The sequence below is a fragment of the Platichthys flesus genome, chromosome 5 (assembly GCF_949316205.1).
Source record: "Platichthys flesus chromosome 5, fPlaFle2.1, whole genome shotgun sequence".
Classification (NCBI taxonomy): Eukaryota; Metazoa; Chordata; class Actinopteri; order Pleuronectiformes; family Pleuronectidae; genus Platichthys; species Platichthys flesus.
This window is the reverse complement of record NC_084949.1, coordinates 2,346,090-2,364,064: the sequence shown is the minus strand read 5'-3', so window position 1 is coordinate 2,364,064 and position 17,975 is coordinate 2,346,090. Positions and strand designations below refer to the sequence as shown.

Below are 17,975 nucleotides of genomic sequence, written 5' to 3'. Positions count from 1 at the left end.
GAGCGATAGCTAACTTCCACCAATCACAGAAGCCATGCAACATTTGTCAGCCAATCCAGAGCGGCTGACTGGAAGTGTGCCTCCATCTATGGAGCTCCGGGCACTTCCTCATTGAGGTGAAGGCAACAAAACGTGTCGCTACGATGTGAGCCTGTCGATGGAAAACTACGACACCTAGAAGAAGCCTCACGCACCAGATCTGAGCCTGCGGGTAGAAGTGGAGGGACCTTCGTTAAAATGGGGGTAAGATATGGTCATCGAGTTATTTTAAAGCAATTCATCTTATTTCTGAGGGATGACTAGTTATAATGGTTGGTGGGTTGGTCTTTACTGTGTTGTATCATTGCCCGATTGGCTGCTTCTCTTGACTGATCATGTGTTCGTCCACTGACTAACGTCCTTGGGACATATTTACCAATAAGCTGCGAGATGGTTTGTAACCGTGCTGGTATTTGTTGCTTGCTATCTCCTCTATACGCCTATTGGCTTCTCTTGTCCAATCAGAGTTTACAAGTCTTTCGCCTGAGTGACACTGGTACAGACCAATGAATGTGTCGCCTACCTATCTATGATTGGTGCAATGTTGCTTTGTGGGAGGGACATGTTGATGTTTTGTGATGGGATGGAAAATGGCGGCTGTTCGGAGTCTGCTCTAACTTCACACTGTGCCATTTGTACCAGCTGCAGCAATGTCCGCCCTTTCTCGCAGGATATAAGAAACATGTGAATGTGGATATTTTAATATAACTTCAGGTCATGTTGAGTTGGCCTTTTATAAGCAGGACGCTAACAGAAGGCGAACAGCAGCAGGACACGGTTTGGAGTGGAGAAGAGAGAGAACAAAGCTCCAGTATTCACACAGGCAGGATGCTATGAGAATAATAACTTTGTGTGAGTAGCCTTTTTAAATGAAACGGACGCTAATAGTAACCTCTCCTATTTAGTTCATCAAACGTCCAGCCAGTGAGAGTAAAGCAATGTTAGACTGGAAGCTATGAGTGTGAACTTCCATGTTCCTGCACAGACACAAGCAGAGAGCTTTGCCCTCTCTTACAATGCGAGTAAAACAAAGAGTTAGTCCTGTTTGTGTTGAAGCTAGTCTTGGTTCGTGTTGTAAGTCTCTCTCACTGGATTCACACACACGCCTTCCTGCCACTTGTTTACTATCCACCGGAGCCATGTGGCGCGCAGCGACAGCTCACCGTTAGACCTATGGCTCTGCTTTAATGCTCCTCGTTTAAAAAGCTCAGCTTGGTTGGACACAGTTCCCTAGTGATGATGGATGACTCCAAGACACGGCACAGCAAAAGACTGGTGAGTTTAAAGAGCCTCCGTCTGCCTGCGCGGGCGAAGTCACCAACAGAGATAATGTTTTATACAAGACTGTGTGTATGTTTACCTCTTTACCATGTGTACGATTATAGATCTGTTATTGTCTTGGCAACATACAATCAATGACAGGCTCTGATGTAAAGATATATCTTATATAACGCCCCTTTCTTGCAAGATATTTTTATATATCCGAATTAGTGTCTTTTAATACGACTTCATGTCATGTTATGAGCAAGGCACATTCATGGGGTAGGTACAGAGTAGAGACAAGTATATTTGTTACTGTAAATAAATGTATTTTCACATGTAAATAGGAAAATAGATGATTTTATTTATTTCTCGAGATTAAAATTGCATGTGTTTTTCGATATTTAGAGCAGGGTATTTTCTGAAACAACATTATGTATTTTGAGTAATCTTTTACAAACTGCACAAAAAATGTTATTGTTTTACTTTTTTATTGTCATCACATCACTCCATGCATCTCACCCATGTATGTATGTCTATAAATACACATACACACCCAATGCCTTACTTTAGGTAAGGTAGTGCTCTCCCAAATTACCGTCATAGAGCATCATAATCCATTAATTCCAATTAATTGTAGACAATTTCATAGTAGAAAGACCACTTACACCATCTCTTTTCAAACAGGTTTAAGTTTCTGCTAATTTTATGAGTTAAAAATTACATTTGATATGCTTGTTGAGCCGTGTCTCTCCATTTCTTTGTTTGGGGACATATTTTCTGGAAACAATTTCTTATGTGTTTAAGTGCTGATATATTATGTTAATTTTGAATATAGATAGATATCTATGGATAAATATAGAATCTGACAATAAGAGAGTGAACCTTTGTCTTATAGTATGAATTTAGAAAAAACACTTAATCAGTGTTAAAACGTCTCTTAAAGAAAAGGTGTTACAGACACATAGGTATCTGTGTTTACCAATATAAGATTTGAAAACTTCACATTTAACATGAAAAAAAGTATATGTCTTAAGACATATATTCTATATTCTGTTATATATTTGGTAATAATTGTATTGTTTTTATTTAGTTATGTATGTTAATGCAAATTTATGGTCAAACTATAAGGTATAACACCTTCATTATATTCTTTATCTGAGGTTTAACAACAATTACTTAGGATTGGTTGATATTTTTTAAATATAAATATGGGTCAATATATCATATAATATCATTACTGCCTTATATCAGTATCTGCATCAGTCAGGCTCTGATCTGAATAGGGCCTTTGTGTCACCTGCCATGATGTGGAAGCTCGCACATGATGCTCTTTTCTCTGTGCCAGTTAATGCCAATGTTTGAAAGCAATGTGAAGATATGTTTCTACAAGTCAGTTTAAAGGGAAATGTGTTATACAATGGAAAAGAAGAGTGTCTGCTGATATAAGCTACATGTGTTCTGGTTTTGTCCACAAATGTTCAGCTCTTGTCCTTTTTTAAGCTTTTTGATGTTCAAAGCTGAACAAATGGTTTACATTTGTTATTTGGATTTTCCCATTTCTCCCTTGTTGTTTATTATGCGGTGATTATTTTTGAAGAGACTGCTGTCTGAGTGTTCTCAGGACCAGAGGAAAATCCAGTTAGGCATAAAATTCAACTGAGATCTCCTCCATGTTGTTTGGGGAAGTGGAGTTGGTTTAACTGACATTCTGGTCCTGGTTTTTGGGAGTTTTCTTTATTTTTATTCTTTTCTCTCTCTCCTTATCTTTACTGTGCTTCTAAATGTTTTTTTAACCCCCCCCCCCCCCTTCTTAGCGAGCTGGTATCCGGCGACGTTACCATGACGATGGTATTTCAGATGAGGATATTGATGGAAGGAGGATGTTTGACTTGGAGGAGAAAGTCACCAGTCAGAGGTTCACCTCTGACAGGATCATTCGCATGGAAGGAAAAGGTGGGCGAGCAGTTTACTTTGTATTTGTATATGGTACATGGCTTCTTATGTTGGAAAAGAAAGACTTTTACCTTTTTAGAGAGATATGTTTATTAATTAATATGTGACAGAGTTTAACATCATCAGTGGCCTGACAACTGGAGTAAGACCAGTGAGTTTATCAATCCATTAATTCCAGAAACCTCTGTCTGTCTGTGGCTTACATATCTCGAGAACCGCTCTTCTTATTGACTTCACATTTAGCTTGGGCATTTTGAGGGCCCCAGATTTTTCACGTTGTCATGTCCGACTTCATATACAGTAATTGAGTAAGCCCTGATGACTCCATGACATGGCTGGTACTTGCTTCCCTTTGACTGACACACGTATCACTGAAGTTAGAAATGTGTCAGTTACTGTACCATCCTGTGTGCAGTGTTAGTCTGTCAAGTATTAAAGTCACCGTTGAAAAATACAAACTGGATGTTTTGTTTATGAATTTCTTAGACTTGTCATACGAGTTCGTCCAGAGATGTGGACTTAGGGACCCAATCATCTTTGAGAAGCCTGATGGACTGGGAATCATGTAGGAATTTTTCTCCTCCTCTCTACTCCTCTAGATCCATTCCACTGCTTAACCACATGATCCCTGTAATATGTTGGATATCATCTTCTTGTTCTGTAGGATGCCTGATCCTGGCTTCAGTGTCAATGACGTCAAGCTGTTTGTTGGTAAGACTTCACACACAACGCTTCTGTTCTTTTAATCAATCAGATGCTCCTTCAAGTATCAGTTTCAGTGTTTGAATGAGACATTTACTTGAGCAGAGAGACGGTAACTTGACATTTCACTACAGTATTATATATTGTAGTATTTTCTGGATGAATAATTTGATTGTGATGAATATAACGATAAGAATCATTTTAAGTTTGTCAGACCAACAGTCAGTATTTCCCAAACTAAAGTTCAGTTTTTCATGAATATTAACATTTCCAGTGGAAATTCATTGGGAAGTTCATTTCATTAACAACATTTACTTTGTTTAATTTCAGTATCAAATTGATATGACGTGGACATGACAAAACGGACTAACTGTAACTAACCACTAAACCCCATCTCAGGTAGCAGACGTATGATTGACGTGATGGACGTGAGCACTCAGAAGGGGACAGAGATGTCCATGGCCCAGTGGGCACGTTACTATGAGACCCCTCCGTGTCAGAGAGAGAAGCTCTATAATGTCATCAGCCTGGAGTTCAGCCACACCAAGCTGGAGAACCTGGTCAAGAGGCCGACCACAGTACGTCCACATACTTCATGAAGAAACCCATGCAAGCTGAAGCATGTCAGCACTGCAGTGAATATGTCTGTGTGTTTGTAGGTGGATCTGATTGACTGGGTGGACAAGATGTGGCCTCGTCACCTGAAAGAGAGACAGAGGGAGTCCACGAACTCTATCAATGACATGCAGTACCCCAAAGTACAAAAGTAAGTCCTCCCTCTTCAGTAAAATGTAGCTGGATAAATTCCTTACCAACTTACTTATTACAAGAGATTCAATCTGACTAAATAAAATAACTAATTTAATGGCCTGGACATGCGAATGTTGATTTCCTGTTGTTCAACGTTTGTGTCTTTGCAGATACTGTCTGATGAGTGTGGAGGGCTGCTACACAGACTTTCACATTGACTTTGGAGGGACTTCAGTGTGGTATCACATACTGAGAGGAAGCAAGGTGTGCCCTGTAGGCCATAAGGGGCTCTGTCTTTATTTGTGAAGCCCTGTCCCCTATTTTACGGCCTCATATTTTCTGATTCAAGCTTTGCTAACTGAAAACATGCATTGCAACATGTGTTGTACACGTTTGAATAAATGTGCACTCAAGAATGAGATGGGATAAATGTTTCTGGTCTGCTAAATACAAAAACTGAAATGTCAAATCATGGGAACTGGTGTGCAGATTGTGTATATAACTGCAAATTTGTGTGTTTAGGTGTTCTGGCTCTTCCCCCCCACCCCTCCGAATCTGGAGCTCTATGAGAATTGGGTGCTGTCAGGGAAACAGGGAGACATTTTTCTAGGTGACAGGGCGTCTGACTGCCAAAGGATTGAACTCACACAGGGCTGCACCTTCATCATACCCTCAGGTCTCGTGCATACATACACAAACACACACACACCAATACACACACAGTGAACTCACTTCATGCTGAATGATTACAGGAATGTGACAGAAACTTGTGTGCATGTTGTACTCAGGTTGGGTTCATGCTGTCTACACCCCTGTGGACTCTATGGTGTTTGGAGGAAACTTCCTGCACAGCTTCAACATCCCTACGCAACTTAACATCTGTAACATAGAGGACCGAACGCGGGTAGGTGCACAAAACTATGTAAGGTGTACACGACAGCAAGTGGCTGATGATTAATGGTCCTCTTTTTTCTCCTGCAGGTTCCAGGGAAGTTCCGTTACCCCTTCTTCTATGAAATGTGCTGGTATGTGTTGGAGCGTTATGTTTTCAGCCTGACCAGGCACTCCTACCTCACACCAGAGTTTCAGAAACACTCGTTGGGCATTGGTATGAACACATCGCACATACTGGGTCGATGCACTGTATGGAGAGTTTTTTTCCGTGGTGGGTTGTTTGTGTAGATTGGTTGAAAATATAATGTGTACCTCCTTCCTTTTGTCAGGTCTGAACAAGCCGTCATTCCCAGATCTGGCTGTTGAGCAGGTGAAGGAGGAAGAGGTGGTGGGAGAAGACAGTGATGTAGAAGCTTCAGAGCAGCAGTCTGACAAACCTGCAGCTAAAATGTATCTGACTCCCTTTGAACTGGAGGGACTCTGGAACCTGCTGGGTAAACTGGAGTCTCTGCCCTCCAACAAAAAATGTGTCCCAGCTGGGATACACAATGCCCCTGCACTCATTACACACATTAAGGTAGGTGTGTGTGTGTAGGTGTGTGTAGGTGTGTGTAGGTGTGTGTGTGTGTGTGTGTGTGTGTGTGTGTGTGTGTGTGTGTGTGTGTGTGTGTGTGTGTGTGTGTGTGTGTGTGTGTGTGTGTGTGTGTGTGTGTGTGTGTGTGTGTGTGTGTGTGTGTGTGTGTGTGTGTGTGTGTGTGTGTGTGTGTGTGTGTGTGTGTGTGTGTGTGTGTGTGTGTGTGTGTGTTCATGATTTTAATCCTGTAACAATGATTCTCCACTGCTCCCCCTCTTGTCTCTGCTTATCCTGCAGGCACTTCTGAAAGAACATGCTAATGATAATTCCAAACTGTCCTACACAGGAAAACCCATAGTCAAGTGGCCAAAGCGGGTAAGCAGTACTCTCTTTTAGACAAGCAGCATATTTGTACTGATGATAATAATCAATGGGGAAGTGCTATGTCATGGGAAACTTGTGTTTTAGAAATGTCTGTAATTTCGTTCCTCTTTTTTCATCAATGAAAATGTGTTATGTATTATTTAGCTTTAAACTGCATATGTATCGTAATTACTTGTCAACAATATTCCTGATATCATCATAGTGAGTGTGAAATGACACCATTGTCTTGCCTTAGTCATGGGTTGTTGACAAACATATTGTCATAATTTTCCAATTGAAACGGCAAAATAAACATTCACATTGCTATATAGTACAATTACTTTACATCTTCATTGAGGGGGGGCTCCTAAAACCATTATTTGTGGGAAAACCCATTTTTGTTAACGTGCAGAGTTTTTTCATTCATCAAATAAACCTTATCTTGAGAATAATTGGTTATTGTTCTTGTACTCTTTTCTTTGACCTCAGCCATTGTTTCTTCTTTACTTTTCTCCCTCAGCCATCATGGTACCAGCCGCCACCTCCTCCTCCAGCACCACCGCCTCGTCCTAAACTGGCCTCCACACCCATCATCCCACGACCACAGAAACCAGCCTCCTCAATGTCTGTGCTAAGACGACGCAGGGTCAGGTAGGTCAAGAGATGTGTATGCTTGTGTGTCTGGGAAACCCATTATAGCCGTTTTTAAAAATGAATTTCTGAGAATGTCCAATGGGTTGGACTTTATCCAGAGTTTTTCTATGATACATTATTAACACAGCTGGTTTTCGGATCAGAAACGTTCACAACAAAGCGGATATTTCTGGAGCGTTCAGGTCAGGGGTGGTACAGAAGGCAGGGCATAATGTATTAGTTATGTTTCAAAGATAATGTGTTATTGTTTATAGTACTTTGACACCGGCCTTGGCCCTTATCACCAAAAGATCTCCAACTTCGTTGTTTTTCTTTCGTTTTCCTCCTGTTCATCCTTAGACATTTGTTTTGCTTTTTAGTTTTCATTTTGCGTATATCGCATGCTAAATGTCATCAACACGCCCACTCGCTAAAGGTAACTCATCTGGAGGATCTCCTAAAATAAGCTCACTCCGACATTATCCTAAGATAGCTCAGAGCCAAGCCTCTGACTCAGACCTTCGTGGTTTCACATACAGCCCCTACTCAGCATGTCAGAGGGGTGTAATTTTAATATTAACTTGTTTTATTTAATTCAGCAAATAGCATTTATTTTGGAGCCAGTGCAAAGTTTCCTCCATTTTTACTGTATTTTTGTTTATTTGTGTCCAGTGATCATCCATTTCATGTGAATGTTCTCCTGTATCTGCAGGTGTAAGCGCTGTGAGGCCTGTATGAGACCAGAATGTGGAGACTGTAACTTCTGCAGAGATATGAAGAAGTTTGGAGGACCTGGGAAACTCAAGCAGACCTGTGTGCTACGACAGTGTCTTTCTGTAAGTAAAAGTTATTTATCTATTTCTTAATTTATACACGTGCTTTTTTAACTTCCCGTCTGTTATCTACAGCCGGGCCTCCCCCTGTCTGCAGTGTGTGAGATCTGCAAGGAACCCAATCAGGAGGAAAGTGGAGACCCCTCTCTCATCCTGATGGAGTGTTCCAACTGTGCCCAGATCGTCCATCCTGCCTGTCTCTCGGTACAACACACTCACAAACATCCAAAATCAGCCTTTATTTCCCATTTAAAAGACAGATGGGAAAACACAATGTAAAATTACGAAACATGACTAAAGACACACTGCACAGACTTGTACTTCGAATTTAGGATGTATTTATGATGGCTGCTAAACACAGTATTGTTTACGTTGGTGACTGACACTATTTGCCTGTTACACCAAAGCATCAAAAATCACTGTAAGTAAGGCAGTATGTTTTTCATAATGTTTGGTCGCTGACTAGATGTGCAAAGGGTTTTTCTTTATGCTTTCTGTGGTTTCCAGGAAGAAAATGCTGCTTTGTTTGTCACAATGTGGGAAATTCCACTTAATATTTTTTTCTGGTACCTGGTTTCTAAACTGTTTCCAGATGAAGGCTAATGTCACATTTCCTTCTCGCTAGAGAGCAGTCAGCACAACAGTCCCTGCTGACTGGAGTGTGTCTATATTAGAAATAACCTCTGTCCGTACTAACACACCAGTCACATGACCATTCACCTACATTACTCATGTAAATACAGAAGCAGGTCGTCTATTTACAATTTGTTGCATAGTTAGAGAAAATACCAAAACTGAGGAGCAGCAATGGTAAAATGTAAGAGCAGGGATTTATAGTTTCTTGGAGTGACGACGGGATGTTACCAGCTCTTCGCATATACCGCCAGTAGTTGATTCTGATGATAACCAATCCCTAGCATACAAATGGGGGATAACAGCACTTTATCTGATCTGTTGTGGGTATTAGGGTATGTTTCTTCCTCTTGTCTGATCTTCTGTTTCATTTGCCTCTTAAGGTTCAGGGTGAAGGACTGGTGAACAAAGACCTGCCAAGTTGTTGGGAGTGCCCGAAGTGTGTCCAAGGAATCACTGACCCAGAGGTACATGGTGTCCCTCTCTCTCTTTCTCACACAAACACACACACAGATACCCAGCCTTGTATCTTAAACACACAACTGCAGTCAGTCTTCTGAGTGTGTTCGCAAACACTTGCGGCCTATCAACCCAGCATTCTCACACTCAGTCGTGGTGTGTCAAAGCTAATGGGTATTGTGTCTCTTGTCTGTTTGTTTCCATTATTCCCTTTTTTTTTCTTTTTTTTTTTTTTTGTGGTTACCTTCTTAAAATTTGATTTAACTCCATCAGTCATCAGGCAGCGATGAATCGTTGGCTGCTAGCCACCAGCAGCACATCCGCCCCCATGGCCCCCTGGTCCTACGGCTTGGCCCCGGGCCCTCTGCTACCATAGGGGGTCCTGTGTGTGCTCAGCAGGATGGGGAGGTGGTTCGCTGTGGCTTCTTCCCTTCTCCTCTTCCTTCCTGCTCTTCCTCCTCCTCAGCATCACTTCTATTGGTGGCGGCCCCTCTGCCTTCTCAGCCACTCAGCTTGAGACTGGTGAGAGGTGCCCCCTACTCTGTGTATATCCACACCCCTATTTTTCTTTCCATCTTTTTCAAGAGAAGAGACACAACTCTTGATGTAATTTTGGCTGTGATCTTGACATAATTACAGTAAGAGAAATGAGCTCTGTTTTTATAAGCTGCTTTCACACATGCACTGAGCTCCAGAGAACCTCCCGACATTCTCTTGAGGGGCTGTGTGTGAGAACGGAAATGTCCAGGTGAGAGCCTATGGACCCCCCTGCAGAGTTTCTCTGGCCAGCCTCATAGTAAATAATCTCAACAGATGCTAAAATGAAAGAAGAAAACACATTTCTCAGAATGAAAACGTTGCACCACCCCTCGCATGAATTCACAGGAGATTTCTTTGTTGATGAGAGAGAAACTCTGGCTGTGTTGTTCAGTGTAATAGGCAAACTCAGGAGAAAGCTGGGACCCAATTTCGCCGACATCCTCCAGAGTTCATGTTTGAAAATGGCTATAATCTACACAGAGGTAGTAGATCTTCTCTCAGACTGTAAGCTTTATTAATTGTGAAGCTGCCTTCAGCTCAGGTTGGTCTCAGTGCTTTTTCACAATCAACATATTTTGGTGATAGTGATAAGAGATACAGCTAGTAACAGATTGCCCAATTTCGACAGCAGCACAGAAATCTCCAGAGTGTTCAGGAGAGGGGTGGTGCAGTAGGCTTTCGGATTCACTACGGTAGCGCCATGCAGCGCCAAGAAATGCCAGGCGCCTCCTTTCCGCCCCCGTTACTCAATTGTGCTGTTCACATTGGCTGTGATGCAGTGCAGAGGGCACCTTGTGCTCTGCACAGATGGTTTCAGCGTCAAGCCTATATTTTTTAAGCAGAATCGCTGGCTGACTAGTAGAGAAATGTGCATCCGTTGTGAACAGCCAGGAGGCTGCGCGCTGGATAATGAGGCTGCGCGTCCGGTGTGAACCCAGCGTTAGGCAGGGGCTAACATTTCTCCCATAGGCTCCTTTGAACATGAGGTCAGTGCATGTCTGAAAGCAGCTCTTGTCAGTTATCAAGAGAAGGTTTCATGACTGGAACCTCAGATTTTGAGCAAAATTGCCAACGCCTGGTAAACCTCAGAAACAGTTCTCAAACAAAGTTCTATTGACTGATGAAGCAAAAACCAACTCTGTCAAAGTGGCAGATAGTCGAAATAAAAAGGCAAAAAAAGCAACCGCTCCAGACCAAAGCTAGTTCCTCCTATGGCTTCACTGAAATTGGATTTATTTGTGGTGTCCAATGCTGATGGAAGCAGCTGGATGCAGATTGTCAAATACATGCAAACTCAGTGGAAGGGATCAAATCAAATTGATCAAATCAAATTTTATTTGTATAGCCCATATTCACAAATTACAATTTCTTCTCATTGGGCTTTAACAGGGTGTGACATCCTCTGTCCTTAACCCTCAGCAAGAGTAAGAAAAAACTACTAAAAACCCTTTAACAGGGTAAAAATACGTAGAAACCTCAGAGAGAGCCACATGTGAGGGATCCCTCTCCCAGGATGGACAGAAGTGCAATAGATGCCACGTGTAAACATCTGTACGTGTCTAAATTCTCTGAATCTGGACTGTGTATGCTGTAAAGTTTTTTGCAGATTTTTCAGTTTGGTTACTTGACTCACAGCAAGTGGTTTTCAGTACATCTGATAAGTTTGCTCTTACAAATTCAAAAGTCACATCAGTTGTTCGGTGTCACAAAGGGTGCTGAGAAGCTGGTATCCAGTGTCCCTCTTTATTAACTTTGAAATAAGAGTTGTCTGGTCTGTTGGTACAACACTTGAACTCTTTTCTGCTCTACCTGATTTACTGCAGCATATTCTCCTCTGACCACTCATCAACACAGATCTGCTGCTCACTGGGTGTTTTTGTTTTTGTCTCAATTCTAAGTTTAAAACTCCCAGAACAGAGGTTTCAACTGCCACATGATGAACAAGCATGATGTTAGACTTTTCTGGGACCACAGTCGTGTTCAGAAGCAAAGTGTCTAATTCTGACCTTATCAGCGTTGTCTTGCTGTACAACTTCACTTTTTGGGTCCATGTTATACAATGTACATAAAAAAGGACAGAAATATGTGTGATGTGTGCTGAAGACGTAAGATGAATATTGTTTTTTTTTTGTTGATCAACTTGATTTCAATTCAGAACAATTATATCTGTTGTCAATTAGTTGCTCTTTGACACCATAACTATGGTTGCCTTACAGGTGATGACCTGTTTAGATTTACATTTGCAGGATGGTCGGACCAGTTTATTTACAGACCACACACGGCACTGTGCAAGCTCACCTATATGTCCATCCCCTGAGTTTATACATCAGCTATTTCCCATTGGAAAATTGCTTTTTGAAATTCAGTTTCTGATATATTCGTTCCTCTTCCTCCAGCAGTCTAAAGGTGACAGAGTTGAAGGCCATTCATTGGTAAGTTTTTCATGTTGGTTTTGTTCTAAACATTTTGAGTTTGTTTCAGATTATCCTTATGATTTAATCTCTAACATCTTATTTTTGTGTCCGTTTTTCTCTGTACATCCTGCCCACACATCATCTTTTACTTTTTCCCTCTTTCCTTGTTTCTCCAGAAGCGCAAATCTTCCACCCTCCTGGACGCTCGAATGGCCAAGATTTACCGACGACAGAGACACAGCCACGATGGAGATGACTCTGCCAGTGATGACGACGATGAAGGTTTGTCAGTGTTAAAGAATGAACCTGAAACACCTTTCCACTGGCTATCACTTGCTGTTAGTGATATATCACAGATAGAAATGGAACAGTTTATTCCAAAGTTGGCACGTTTATCAGTATTATCGCAGTATTGTTAAATTATGCTGTAAATATTCAAAGATTCCGGATTCAAAAACTATAGTTATATCACCAAGTTTAAGGGGGGGCAGGCCGGCACTTTATACTAAATGTAAGCACTGTGTTGCATCATAATTTGAGGGAAGAACTTCTTTCGTGTCTGCAGGAGTGTGTGTCTGTGTGTGTGTGTCCTCATCTCTGTCGCTCTTAACACACACGCTGATGATCACATTTATTTAGTTGTAAATCGATGATGTTGGATCATGAATCCAGATCGTTCCAGTCACGTGTCCTGGTGTGTGGCAGGTGAACTGAGCACAAAATGTTGGACCTTTTTTAATGTCTTTTAATCACATATCTCATAGACTCTAAGTAAACTTCACAAATGCACATAACAAACACACGTTGCATGCTAGGCCAGCCTGTGTGGGACACCATTACTCACTGTGATTGATGTTGGACAGTTTTTAACCATGACCTTAATGCTAACCTTAATCATTTTTAACCATGGTTAATCGTGAACCGTTTCATCCCTAATCACAGAAAAACGAAATATAATAATGTCTCTACAATAACACAACAATATTTAAACTTCAATTTGACGTCAAGATATATGTTGTAGTGATTGTTGTAAATAACATCATTCTTACCATATCAACTGTCCCACCCATCTTGCTGTCTCTGTAGCCTCTCAGAGGAGAAAAATGATGCTCCATGCTCGAGGGGGGGGCCACTCTTCCAGGAGGGGGTTTGTGCCTAACAGGAGAGGTCTGCTGAGAGGAGGCTCAGCCCAAAGAGGAAGCAGAGGCCTTGTAACTTCTGGCTCCTCCCTCCTCAAGCTAAAGCGAGGCATGAACATGAAGGAGAGTGGTCGGAGGGGACGAGGGGTGAGGCTGCGGGGAGGCTCCAGGATGCAGCGAAGGGGAGATGATTCGGACGAGTCAGACGATGATGACGACGATGATGACGACGACGATGACGATGATGATGATGATGATGACGACGACGATGATGATGAAGATGAGGATGAAGAAGAGGACAGTGAAGATGGAGTGAAAGAACAACAACTTCGCAGACATAGGAGGAGGCGCAGGACTGACTACGATGAAGATGAGAATGAGGACAGTGAGGGGCAGGAGTTTGACCCTGAAGAGGAGGATATGGACACGCTGGAAGATGACGAGGAAGATGAAGATGGGGATGAGGATGGGCGCTGGGATTCAGACCCAGAACCCCCGGTCCTCCTGGTGTCTGATCTCAATGATGACCTGCTGAGTGGGTCCTACTTGACTGTCACCCTACAGCGCCCCCACAAGGCCAAGAGACAATCTGGTAAGACTTCATAATCCCAACATTTACAATGTGATAAATTTAGATTATAATAAATACCATATAAGGTGAAGTATATATCCATGTTCCATAACTAAACTGTCAAAATGCTCAGGCTCGATAGTTCCGAAGCTTGAAGCAGCCATGGGTCCGAGGACGGCTGTGATGGGTGCTGGTGGTCAGCAGGGCTTCATCCAGAGAAAGACGGCTCTGTCCAAACCTTCCCGTCTAAAGGGCATTGACACTACAGCTGACAGCGTAACACTAAGAGGACCTGGCAGGTAGAGCTTAACACTGGATCGCATTCTTCTACTCATGTTTCAAGATGTTAGTTAGTGACAATCAAATGTGAGTTAAGATGCAGTTTTTTTCCCGTAATGCAATAGTGTTGGTTTTAGTGGGAACAAATGTTTCCTTATGTCTGGGTAGTACAGCTGGTGCATCATAGTCGCACCACAATGCTTAATATATAGGTTTGTTGTGACGTGTGAATTGGGATATTGCACCTGACCATATGTTTACTTTAATATTATATGTATTAATGTACAGACAGTACTTGACAGACAGCAGCTTCTTAGAATGTACAGTCCCGAAATGAGACCATTCATTCTGTGACTAATGACCAACTGCACTGAACATCAAGTACTGGGAAACCTTTGTCTTTTTTAAAGCGTTGATAATATTTCCACATCTTTTCCATTTTCCGTCTTGTTTGCATGTGCGAAATACATGTGACATTATTAATCCAAACCCCATTTTATATGTTGCTATCTCTTAGGCAACGTATGCGGGGTAACCATGGCGACAGAGGGACTAGAGATTGCTCAGCATCATCTTCAGAAGATCAGGAAGCTGCTGCATCCTCCTTCCAGTCTCCTCCGTCCCTGCTGTCTGTGCTGTCCTTTAAGGACGAGGGTAATGAGAGAGGCGGGGAGAAGGAAGTTTGGGTGTCTGTGTTCGGATACTTGACCAGAGCCGAGCTGCTGGCCTGCATGACTGTGTGTAAGGCCTGGTACAAGTGGTACGTCACATTTCTATCCTGCAGGAGAAAAACATTAACATGCACTATGTGTGGATGTCTCTGACCTTGTCCTCACCTCAAAGACAAGAATATGAGCTGTGACACAGTCTTGTCTTGTGAGCTGTGACACAGTCTTGTCTTGTTGTCCTTTGCAGGAGCTGTGACAAGCGTCTGTGGAGCCACTTGGATGTGAGCCGCTGCAGCCCGCTCAGTAATCAGGCCCTGGCAGGTATCATCAAACGCCAGCCCACCTCTCTTGACCTGTCCTGGACCCCCCTGGCCAAAAGACAGCTCAACTGTCTGCTCACCAGGCTCCCAGGTACAAATACACACACATACAGAGACACAGATCATGCAGTTTCTACATGTCTTATCACACCTGATCCTCCGATCTGTTTTAAAAATGTTACAGGACTGAGGGAGTTGAGGTTGACTGGTCTGTCGTGGTCATGTCTCTCAGCGTTGGTCTCTCCCACTCTGCCTTACCTGCGGCTGCTGGACCTGCGCTGGTGTGAAGGCCTTAAAGACGCCCAGATTAAAGAGATCATCTTGCCACCTGGTCTGTAACAAACTTTCAGTGCACCATGACAGACAGAGATTTGTGCTTACAGGGAATGAAAGTAATGATTTACCCTGTCTGTCACAATCTAACACATCCCCCCGCACAGTCGATTTGGGAAGTATTAAGACCTTTTCACTCTTCATATTTTATGTTGCAGCCGTATGGTCAAAATATAATCAATCTATACTTTATAATCGTCTGTATTTATATAGCTTTGTAGTCTTAATGACCACCCAAAGCGCTTTACAGTACAGCTCGTCATTCATGCGTTCACACACATTCATACATTGCATCACTTTCTCTATGACAATGGGCAATTCTGGGGTTCAGTGTCTTGCCGAAGGACATTTCCGCATTTGGAATGGGGAAGACAGGGATCAAACCTTCTGGTTAGCAACAGCCACCCCAATATTTCAAAATCTAAATTGATTGATATTTTTAATTTTTATATGTATTAATTTATTTTAGCCAAAAAATAAAAAAAGGAAATAGTGCACAAAGGGTTTCTGGAGCCACAGTGACCATTTAGTACTTTAACACGTCACCTTAATTTTGTATTGTAATGCATGATGATGAATGCCTCATGAGCTCACCCTGTCCCCAAGTGTACCACACAGACACCAGACCAGAGCCTGGCCACCAATATATCAAAATTGTGATGTGACTGTGCCAAAGTGTTCCAGAACACAGCGTGTAACTTCCATTTTGACCCTTTCCTCGTTTTCGTCTCTCCTCTTGGTTCAGAATCCTCTCGCAGCAGACTACGGAACATGGTGACACTGCGTCTGTCGGGTCTGGACATCAGTGACTCTACTCTGAGGCTGCTGCAGCGCCACATGCCTCAGCTTGAGAGGTTGGACCTGGCTCACTGCAAAGACATCACAGACTCGTCCATTGCTCTGCTGGCAGCAGCCGGGACACACACACGCAACAACCTCACTGAGCTCACACTGGCAGGTGGGTGTTTGAGCTCACGCTCCCAATGATTGATCATGTGGTCTTTTATCCAATGACTGATCACATTATGTAGTTGGTTCCTAGGTGCTTCACCCCCCCCCCTCCCGCTTCCTTATGTAAATTGAATACTTACATTATTCAAAACAAAGCTTTTAGGTGGAGTCAGCAGCACACAGAAAAACAATGCACACTCACAAGTGGATTCGAGCTATGATTTTTTTTTTTTTAATCCATCTATTGATTTTTTTTTTTATATCTCTGTATCTCTCTTGTCTCACTTTTGTGAAATGTGACTCTCTGGGTTGAAATTAAAGTGAGGAGTCGAGTACAGTAGAGAAACTCAGCTGCAGGAGCTTTATATAATTTTATCCCTGTCAAATCATTTACTTTGTAGTAATACAAATTCACAAGCTTTACAAATACACAAAGATAGCACAGTTCTGACTCAGTCAAATGTAACACTATCAATGGGAACATAGTGTAAAAAAGTTGTATGAATCAGTTTGATGCAGAGGTTTGAGGAAATCATCTATGAACAATAGATTTATATACAATTCACCATGTTTATTAAAGCATCAGGAGCTCTAAATGATGCTCATGGGTTCAATGATCCGAGAACTCCCTGACTCTGTGTGTGTTTGTCTCTTCTGTCCAGGCTGTAGCGAGTTGACAGACAGCTGTCTGTCCTACCTGAAGCGTCTCACCTCTCTGAATCTGCTCGATCTCAGAGGATGTAAGAGTGTCAGCCGAAGAGTGTGCGACGCCTTTATCTCCGATCTGTCTCACATTGCCCTCTACTGTATGATGGAGGAGAAGCTCATCCAGCGCCTGGACTAAAGCAAACACATGGACACAAGTTTCCAATGGAGGGGGGTGTAGAAAAAGTGCTTCTTCAAATCATTTTTTAATATTCTCAGTTTTGAGTGCTTTGTTCTTCAGAAGGTGAAGACCATCAAAGCTACTGTTTGCCGATAGATAAAAATTGGACCCGACACAACAGATAATTAAGAACCAAAACTAAATTGCAGGATTTAGTTAGTTAGTCCTAAAATCAGGATTTTCTGGAGCAGCCTCTAAACAACCCCTTTAGAGTTGTGTTTTTTACTGTTTTTCCCTTTGCATCTATTCTTTGTGCGAAGCTAGGCTTAAACTGAACCAATCTTTTGAAAGCTCAAAACTACAAACATCAATATTTTTTTTTATATATTCCTTTAGAACGTCTTGAATCACTGAAAAGATTTTTGTGACTCTTCTAAGGTCCACATGCTCTGTCATTTCTAGAATGTACTGTACAACGGAGGGAGCGCTGCTTGTGTTGACTATTTTTGGAAGAAAACAATATTGGAAAATATAAAAGTGAATCTATTTTTGTTGACTGGAATGAACCAAAGTGGCAGTTGTGATACATAACCTGTGTGTGTACAGTTAAGTCATGTATATATTATGTTTATTTGTTTCAGTAATTTGGTGTATCAATCAGGCATTTGATATTGTACTTGTACATTTTTTTCTAAACACTTTGTGAAAACGGATTAAAATGTCCAACCATCCTATATCTATATGACTTATCCTTTGAGAGAGAAGGGAGCCAATCCTGACTGATGTTGGGGCGGGGCTTGCCCTGGACAGGTCGTCAGTCTATCACAGTGCTAACTTA

General features: G+C 42.1%; 1 protein-coding gene across 5 annotated transcripts; it reads left to right on the top strand.

Moving 5' to 3' along the window:
- The first annotated feature begins 117 nt into the window (after window positions 1-117).
- kdm2aa (lysine (K)-specific demethylase 2Aa) lies at window positions 118-17,868 on the top strand. Of its 5 annotated transcripts, none has more exons than XM_062388961.1 (26): window positions 118-243; window positions 3,117-3,255; window positions 3,742-3,820; window positions 3,920-3,966; window positions 4,357-4,535; window positions 4,617-4,723; window positions 4,878-4,971; window positions 5,230-5,383; window positions 5,496-5,611; window positions 5,689-5,815; window positions 5,931-6,178; window positions 6,473-6,550; window positions 7,059-7,189; window positions 7,884-8,007; window positions 8,080-8,208; window positions 9,021-9,104; window positions 9,370-9,618; window positions 12,033-12,068; window positions 12,227-12,332; window positions 13,137-13,781; window positions 13,894-14,059; window positions 14,557-14,799; window positions 14,955-15,118; window positions 15,212-15,358; window positions 16,106-16,318; window positions 16,974-17,868. In XM_062388961.1, the coding sequence occupies exons 1-26, from the start codon at window positions 238-240 to the stop codon at window positions 17,153-17,155; spliced, it is 3,993 nt and encodes a 1,330-aa protein (XP_062244945.1). In that variant the 5' UTR covers window positions 118-237; the 3' UTR covers window positions 17,156-17,868. The 5 variants fall into 5 exon arrangements, with proteins under 5 accessions (XP_062244945.1, XP_062244943.1, XP_062244948.1 ...); XM_062388959.1 differs by lacking the exon at window positions 118-243 and adding an exon at window positions 608-1,314; XM_062388964.1 differs by lacking the exons at window positions 118-243; window positions 9,370-9,618 and adding an exon at window positions 610-1,314 and having other exon boundaries at window positions 12,036-12,068.
- Window positions 17,869-17,975: the final 107 nt, after the last annotated feature.

Excerpts from the sequence above, each read along its gene's own strand:
- kdm2aa (XM_062388959.1), top strand. The coding sequence starts at position 1,276 with ATGATGGATGACTCCAAGACACGGCACAGCAAAAGACTG. Across the intron at positions 5,384-5,495 it reads CACCTTCATCATACCCTCAG|GTTGGGTTCATGCTGTCTAC; the intron begins GTCTCGTGCATA and ends TGTTGTACTCAG. Across the intron at positions 16,319-16,973 it reads CACTGAGCTCACACTGGCAG|GCTGTAGCGAGTTGACAGAC; the intron begins GTGGGTGTTTGA and ends TCTTCTGTCCAG.